This window comes from Aquila chrysaetos, chromosome 22 (genome assembly GCF_900496995.4).
Source record: "Aquila chrysaetos chrysaetos chromosome 22, bAquChr1.4, whole genome shotgun sequence".
NCBI lineage: Eukaryota > Metazoa > Chordata > Aves > Accipitriformes > Accipitridae > Aquila > Aquila chrysaetos.
In genome coordinates, this window is record NC_044025.1 from 16,031,129 (window position 1) to 16,039,265 (window position 8,137).

General features: G+C 52.2%; 1 protein-coding gene and 1 long non-coding RNA gene across 4 annotated transcripts; one reads left to right on the plus strand and one right to left on the minus strand.

The window, feature by feature from the left end:
• Positions 1-878: 878 nt before the first annotated feature.
• Positions 879-6,615, minus strand: LOC121232538. Of its 2 annotated transcripts, none has more exons than XR_005931156.1 (2): positions 6,393-6,615; positions 879-1,563 (listed from the first exon to the last, which is right to left on the minus strand). It is a non-coding gene; the product is annotated as an uncharacterized LOC121232538 (long non-coding RNA). The 2 variants fall into 2 exon arrangements; XR_005931155.1 differs by lacking the exon at positions 6,393-6,615 and adding an exon at positions 1,837-2,195.
• Positions 1,558-6,371, plus strand: LOC115334443 (leukotriene C4 synthase-like). Of its 2 annotated transcripts, none has more exons than XM_029998575.2 (5): positions 1,558-1,876; positions 2,683-2,782; positions 3,856-3,926; positions 4,161-4,242; positions 4,632-6,371. In XM_029998575.2, the coding sequence occupies exons 1-5, from the start codon at positions 1,819-1,821 to the stop codon at positions 4,756-4,758; spliced, it is 438 nt and encodes a 145-aa protein (XP_029854435.1). In that variant the 5' UTR covers positions 1,558-1,818; the 3' UTR covers positions 4,759-6,371. The 2 variants fall into 2 exon arrangements, with proteins under 2 accessions (XP_029854435.1, XP_029854433.1); XM_029998573.2 differs by having other exon boundaries at positions 4,682-6,371.
• Positions 6,616-8,137: the final 1,522 nt, after the last annotated feature.

Consider the following 8,137-nt stretch of genomic DNA (forward strand, 5'->3'; position numbering starts at 1 on the left):
TATCTCCAGCAGTGCCCTTCAGGAGGTAAAGACAGCTTGAAAAATTATGCTTACGGGGGAGGGAGGAGGAGGGGAGAGACATCTGTGCTTGTTTATTCATTCATGTTTCTACTAGCCTTTATTATATTTCAACTAGGCTAGATGATACTAGAAATATTTTGCATCTAATGATGATCTGGGGAGTGGGAGTGCTCTATGGCTGCCTTTACAGCTCCTCCTGGCTCAGGTTTCCTTACACGTATTTGACACTTTTGATGCAGGTTACGGTGCACTGTCATCTGACAGAGGTGTAAACTCCTATCTTTTTTGTTCAGTTGCTTTGCTTTGTATTTTCTTTGCTGGCGGGCTGTAATCAGACAGGAGCAGAAGGAAATCAAACATCATTAAGCACGGGGAGACCTCTGCCCTTTTTGAGCTTACACAGGAAAGTCTTCATTTCTTTGACAGCTAAATGGGAGAAAACGAAACACAATGTTCCTCGTATTTCTAAACAGTCGCTGAAATGAAAAAGGATCAATTCTGAGATGAAGGAATTATTCTTAAAGCTGGTGCTTGACAAACAGTGGTGTCTGTGTTTGATATTTGGAGAAATACTAGGCTGGGACATTGTTATAGCTTCTTCGGGTGCCTTTATCCCTCCCTTACAGAGAGGCAGAAAACCGGAACCAGTTTATTGCTTCTTCCGAAGTCTATCAGGGACATTAGGCATACAACGTAACTTCTGTAAACTGCTTTAATCTGATCTTATTTTCCATAATAGTGACATTTAACGATCACTTTGTCTTAACTTGTCCCTGGTCCGAAGGGAAAATTCTTCGAATGCGGGGAGAGGAAGGAAGCAAAGCCAGCAGTTTCAGCAGCTCGCAGCCATGCCAGCTTTGTGCTCTTAGACAGGAATTAGCCGAGTGGGTCTACCCTGACACGTGAAAATATAATTTTCCTTTTTGCTATATCCTGATGAATTCTGCAGGTTTTTACCCACACAGAACTCTCTCTGGTGTTTACGATGAGAGTTAATTCGGCTGAGGATTGATCAGAAGCCTTAAATGCACAGCTCCCAGCCTTTCCAGTACGAGGGCAGGCTCTGAAACCCTCTTGGTGTCTGACAGTCATTCCGCAGGTCCCATCCCCATATAAATTATCACTGTGCAAGACAGATCTGTACCTTTTATACTTTATCACAACCTGTCTTACCGTTGCAGTGGGTTTTTTACTTGGGGGCTTTATTCGACGCTGTCTCAGTGTCATGGCCAGAAGTCGTGCTCTGTGCCCAACGCGTGCTTTCCAGAGCCTGTGCACGCAGTGATACGTGCCACGAAACGCTGCCTGTCCTGATGCTCAAGAGGTGCAGAACAGCCCAAGCGGGGCTGTGGTTCCTCATGCAACATCAGCAAGAGGGACGTGCCTTGGCCTTCGTTAGGAGTGGTTTTAAACCAGATGCCCCAGGGGGAGTGGATTGCTGGGCTGTTGAGTTTTGTGCCCCCATTCAGCTCCCAATTCCCCTCTCTTACCTCTCACATGTTCACTCGCTGCTGGGTTTTCCCACTTCCTCATAACTCATTCCTGGAAAAGGGAGGGTGGGAACGGAAAGACGCCATTAGACCTCTCTCCAATGATTTATATTTCCATGGTGCATACAGTAACAGGCAAGCCAGACTCCTCCTGGGTTTAAGCACCACATACAAATCTTCCCTGTTCAATTAGAGCAAACCTATGCTGCCAGCTACCACCGCTGACTGACACATCAGCAAGGACTAAACCTGGCCAGAGGAGCTTCTGATCAAGAAATCAGATTTTCTAGGGTCTGGAAGAGTCAATATGTTGGATCAGATTCACCTGCTGGCTGCCGTGACAGTCCTGGGAGTCCTGGAGCAAGGTAGGGACCATCGGATACACATGTCCAAATACTTGCTGGGTCAGTCTACTGTACCTCCAGGGATTTCCTTTCATTTCAGATTTCCTTTCTGCTGTTGCACTGGTGCTTCCCCGCTTTTCAGACAGCAGACTGATATCTTGTCTGGGTTTTGAAAAGTATTCAACGAGTGCCTGGGAAGCCCTTCCTCTGAACTGACCTACCTCCTCAGTTCAGAAACTTCTTGGTAGATGTTCTCCTCTGCAAACATGTAGAATTCTTTCTTTGAAAAATGTGTTTACAGCAGTTCCTTAAGTTCATGTAGACGTTAGCATACAAAGAGCACTGCCGTGCAGAAAGGTGGAAGAACGGGCTGCGGTGGGTCACACAGAACATCTCCCAGCCATGGTTCCACATTGCATGACAATTTAATTCAGTGTCTGGGTGGCTTATCTGTGGCATCAGTTCCCTCCCTACTCAGCTATCAGGATTTAGAAGGGCAAAAAATTAAAGATTGAAAAAACCTTAAAATTGGCAGTAACAAAGTGCATCTGAACTGTGTAACAATTTCTGTAGATAATAGATCATCTGTTAATTACGCAAGAGAGAAAGCAGATATCTGCTGGTGGTACGTGACTGCATACTCCTCCCTTCACCGTTGCACTGGGTCATTCCTTTTCCTTGTCTGAAACTTAATCTGGGATTTTCATCCAGCTTTCTCTGCTATGCAGGAGTGCAAGGTTAGGAGGAGACCACAGACCTTTTGCCCTTACCTCTGGCAGTCTCCAGCAGAGGACTGACCACTGCTACTTTTCTCTCTTTTGCCGCAGCCTACTTCTTGCTCCAGGTGATCTATGCCAGGAGGGTGTTTGGCATTTCTCCTCCAAAGATCTCAGGCCCACCTGAATTTGAAAGGATCTTTCGAGCACAGTAAGAAACTCCTCCGACAAGACGTTTTCCAGATCTCGCGTCTAACGGCACTGCCCCTCCCCTGCTTTGCCATTTATTTCTCGGGACTGTAATTCAGCAGTTACTCACCTCCCTCGGGGGTAAATTAATGGGCTTAAGAGTCAGCATCGAGACTGTTGGCTCACCAGTCCTAAACACACCAGCCGTTGCTGACAGAAACCACACAGAAATCTCTGCTGTAGAGTGTAGGGCTGCTAAAGACAAAGTTGTGGGTGCCTGAGCCTTAGGCTGGTTTTAGCCAAGAGGTGTCAAAGCCTCGGGCAGCTTCAGCCCTGCTCTGAACCCTGCTCACTGGGAAGGACAACATCCCAGAGAGATCTCAGCTGAGGCTGGTACGAGGATAGTGACAATCCAGCATCTCTGCTGTGACTTCTGTGCTAGGGCTGCGGTGGGGAGGGAAGCAGAGAGGGAGGACGCTTCCACTTTTGCTGTAGCTGAGCAATGAAAAAAAGCAACTGGGCAGCAGGAGCAGGATGCCCTCAGCCATCCCCTTCTCTGCTCCTTTGCCAGCCTAGGCTCAGCCTCATCCAGCATCTCTTTGTCCTACTACTTTGTCTTTGGGGGGAAAAGGGCATGGTGTACAAAGAATCCAAAGAGCTAAGTGCTCTCTCCCAGTCCTGCACGAAGCCCAAGCTGTTCTGGCCTTATCTGCTTAAGATGCACTTCATCCTCAATATGTCTGCAGCCTGCTGGGGCAGACCTTCCTTGCAGCTTTGGGGGCTTCTACAGCAGGGTTTGAGCTGTAGCGCTTGGGAAGGGGCAGTCGGGGTGGTCCACAGAGCCTTTCTGTGCATGGTCTGATCTGGGCATCTTTTACTTAATTCCTTGTGCCCTGGAGACCCCATTCCTTCTACTGTTTAATTCCTGTGAATAAAGGTGGGATGGAACTGCAGGGAAAGGTGCAAGCCTTGGATGCTTTTTATGGTGATATCAGCTCTAAAAAGCAACAGCCTCCAGCCCCTGGAAACTGCTAGGGGAAGCAAAAAAGGAAGATCTTCCTTTCCCTTGTGTATGACCTTCCTCTTTCCTGCCAGGGTGAACTCCTCCGAGTACTTTCCCATTTTCCTGGCGCTTCTGTGGCAGGCTGGACTCTTCTTCCATCAAGGTGAGAATAGCCCGTTATCTGGTTTGTCACTGGATCTGTTCCCCCGAGTGCTTGCTCAGTCCTCAGGTCCTGCTCACCTTCTGAACAATAAAACAGGCAATAATTCTGTCTCTGATGGGAGGGTAGAACCAGAGGACACAAAGCCTCTATTCCTTCACTTTGGGCTACCTGCTTGGCTCAAAGTAGCTCTAAAAAGCCTTTGGAGATGGTCACTGTCATCTCTCTCAACTGCAGGTCTGGCTGCAGCCTTGGGTCTGCTCTATCTCTATGCCCGCTACTGCTACTTTATGGGATACAGGGCATCGTCCTCAAAAAGGTAAACACCTCTGCCAGCCTGGAGTACATGATAACCCCTGGGGGTTTGCATTTGGGAGCATAATGTGCTTTGGGGAAGCTCAGGACTCCCTCTGGCTGCTTCAGGGTCCCTGCATGGCTCAGCCTTGCCGAGCTCTCCCCGGGGCATAACGTGGGCATGGGTACGGGGCTGGGGCCAGAGACACAGGTACGGGGCAAGGCTGGAGCTGCCCCGAGCTCTTGCGGGTGCGTGTGTGCTCCCTCGAGGTGGGAGCAGGGCACAGGGCCCCATGTAGGGGACAGGGGACAGCCAGGGGCTGCCTTTCCACCGCCCTTCTCCAAGGAGGAAGGGATTATTCCCGGGCGAGAGCAGCAATGCTCGGTCTTAGCAGGGTCCCTCTCCTCCACCAGGCTCGCCCCGATATACTTTAGCACTGGAGTTCTCTGGATTCTCATTGCAGCATCAGCCCTGGGCATCTTGCATTTCTTCCTCTCTCACTACGTGGGGCTGAACATCCTCCAGCTTCTCACAGCGTGACCCGCTCCTCTGTCCCTCATCGGTGTCCTTGCCTTCGAGTCCTGCTCCCTCCTGCCCATGGTAACAGACTGGCTGTACCTAATACAGCTAAGCAACAAATCCACCCTCACCTGAGTTTTTAACACCTCCCTCCCCGCTGCCCAGCACCGGCATGAACTGCTGAGCTCTTCAGGAGGTATTTTTCCCCCACAGCACTCTTTGTGCCAAGTGCTCCATACCTGGCAGCTCCATCATGCCTGATGCAGAAACAGCAATGCTTCAAAACAAGGAGAATTTTAGGGAAACTGGACACATAAAAGCAAATTCATCTCAGCATGAGCTTCCCAGTGAATTGCCATGTGTTCCCCTTCCTCCAGCAGCTCTGCCTTCAGCCCAGGCACCAAACGTGGGTTCATGGCAGTTTTCCAAGGCCCACGCCTAAGAAAGGCATTTGAAACCAGATGTGGGCTGGGGCATAACAAGAGTCAAGGTGTAAACAGGAGTAGCCATCAACATGTTGTGTGAAAGTCTATTAGTGCCCTTGTAATGGTTATCAGCCATTGCCCTTGGACAATATTGTAAATCAGACTGTGCTAACTCATAACCACTACTGCATGTATAACTTGGAATACTGCTGAGCGACAACGTGCACAAATAAAAAGGCACTGAGCTTGCTGTGCTGGGTGTCTCCTTGTGGGTCTGCAACTAGCAGAGAACAAAACCACGGGTGTTTGAACACGAGGTGACTGCCTCGGTTTCCCTGCCGTGCAGCGTAACACAGTCTGCAACCCTACGTCCCATGGGAGGAGAGCTCTGAGTAGGGAGAATCTGATTTTCAGAGGTGCCGAGCTCCCAGGTTGGGGGCTAAGCTGCTCAACACCAAACAGTGGTCCCTGCTGGGTGGTTTGCCCGGTGCTCGGGTCCCCATCCGGGCTTGGCCAGGATTTTTACGGGAGCCCAGCGTTCACAACATTGATGCTTTTGCTTACTGGTCCGCTCATGTTAGTGACACAGCTCAGAAAACACCAGCAGCGCTCCGTGCCATTGTCACAGGGGGATTTCACATCAAACCTGGAGAGCGAAAAAAACTGCATTAACATGCTGCCAGCCTAACCACACTTTAAAGCCTGCCATTCACCCCTCCTTTCCCCAGGAGTAGGCATATCTAGATTGTAAGAATAAAAGGCAGGGGTTTTTTGGAAGAAGTGATTAATTTTTCACATTGTTTCATTTCCTTCCCTGCATTTTAAATGGGCTTATCCCACAAAGTCCCCAGTCTGTTTCCCATTCGGGCTTTCCTGCCTCGGAGTCATGCTGCTGCATTGAAGTCGGCAAACACTGCAGGGAAAGCCTTAAATCCAAACAAAAATAACTGTACAGCACTTGCTTCTGCAAAGTTTTCAATGCAGCAGGGCCCCATACTCACACAAACCCACGGGTGTCACAGCAAGGTAAACAACAACAAAATAACTTCTTTTCTAGCAGCTTTGCTAAAACACTTTGGAAAAGGCTGAGCATCATTTAACACCGGCTGTGCCTTAGCAAGGCCAGGGAGGAACAGACATGCCACATGCCCCCACTGAGATTTTACTTAGCCTTTACATTAACATGTCCCACCACCTCCTGAAGTTAATTCTCTGTCCTCACCTTTTTACCTGCATTTTACCAGTCACCTCCCAGAGGATTAATACAGAAGGACCAGCCCCAGCTGCCAGTGCAGGTCCTGGCTCCGTCTCAAAGCTCTGCTGTCTCGGGTTAGTGCAAGTGGGTGCTCACTGCTTCTGCAGACACAACCTCCATCTTTTACCCTGCAACCACTTTTCTAACCCTATTGTATCAGCCTGGAGCCACCACCACCTCAGCCCTGCTTATCTCGGCTCCCTGACAGGGCTGCAGAATGACTCAGAGGAGGGAAGTTAATGATTCAGCAGCGAGGTTGTGGTGAGCCAGCTTCTCCCCTTGGAGGCACGGAGGACCATTAAAAATCCTGGTGCAGCGCAGCCAGGCTCTGGCCTCGGCTGCCTGCCGTCGTTAGTTCTGTCACAGAAAAACTGCCCGGCACATCAGCCCCTTCAAACAGTTGTCAGAGGGGTCGATTCAGGTGCCTCTAGCAGAAGGAAAGCTCCCCCCCTCCACCCAGGGATGCTGTCATTACTCTGCTGCTTCATAACTGTCATCAGAGAAAATTACGTTGCACCAGACCACGGTTCAACGATGCAGTCGATGGTTTCAGGATTTACCCAATTCGAAGCGCTGCCGCCGCACGGCACGTGAAACCACTTTGCCCACTCGCGTCCTCTGCAGAGATGCCGAGGGGCCAGTTTTGGACTGGGAACGTGCGTGCTGGGTGGGACAGGGTCTGCCCAGGCCACCCCAAGGTTACGTGGCTCCCGGTTCACCATCCAGCTGGTGTGAAGACCGTCCCGCGAGCTCCAGTTTGACGGCAATCCAACCGCCCGGCGGTACTGGTCCTGCCGCAGGGCCCATTGCAGAACCGCAACTTCCACCGCTGAGAGGGTGAAGAAGGTTCCCGGTTGCTGCTCCCGCCCCGGGCTGTGCCCCCTCCTCACCTCCCGCTCCTGCCCGGCCTAGTGGGAGCCGTGATGGGGCGGGGGGTGACCCACGAAGCCAGCTCAGCTCCCCCCCAACCTGCGGGATTTGCGTCCCGGCTTCATTTTCTTCTGGTCTGGTGAGCTAAGCTGGCTGAGGGAAGAGCCGGGGGCGGGGAGAGCCGAGGCCGGGCTGCCGTGCCCGCAGCTTAACGGGGCCGAGGCACTCCGGGCTGTGCCCGAGCCCCATCGTACGAAGCCCCTTCCCCGGCCCCGGGCTCCGGCCGCCGCCGCCGCTCGGGAGAGGGCGCCGGTGCGACGCGGCTGCGGCCGCCGGGCCGGGGGGAGCGAGAGGGGAACCGGGAGGTGTCGGAGGGGGTCCGGCAGCCGGCTGCTCCGGGCCGAGGCGTCTCTCGTTGCACCCCCAAGAGGTGCCCAGGCCGTCACTGGCTGCACCCCAAAACGGGGCTCGGGCAGCGCTGAGGCAGGCTGCCCGCACCCAGAGCCGTGGCCGCGCTCCTGCGCAAACCCTCCTGCTTCCAAGTTTTCAGCTGTGCTGGGCCAGGCCCTGGGGTTAAGGTTGTCGGGGTGGGGGAGTCCTGGAGACTCGCAGAAATCCCCTGGAGACGGCTTACGAGAGACACAAGAGCCCCCTGCGAAGGGCTTTACGGATTCCCGAGCTCCTTCCTGCTTCCTCCTCTTACGCCTGCCAGTTCAGTGGCAGCAACCGGGAGGAAAACGTTTGCCGTGAGATATTTGGAAGGAAATCTAATTTGGCATTGCCACAGCCTCCCAGGCGAGGCAGCCAGCCGGACGGGAGGCCGGCAGAGAGCAAAGGAAACCTGCAGAAC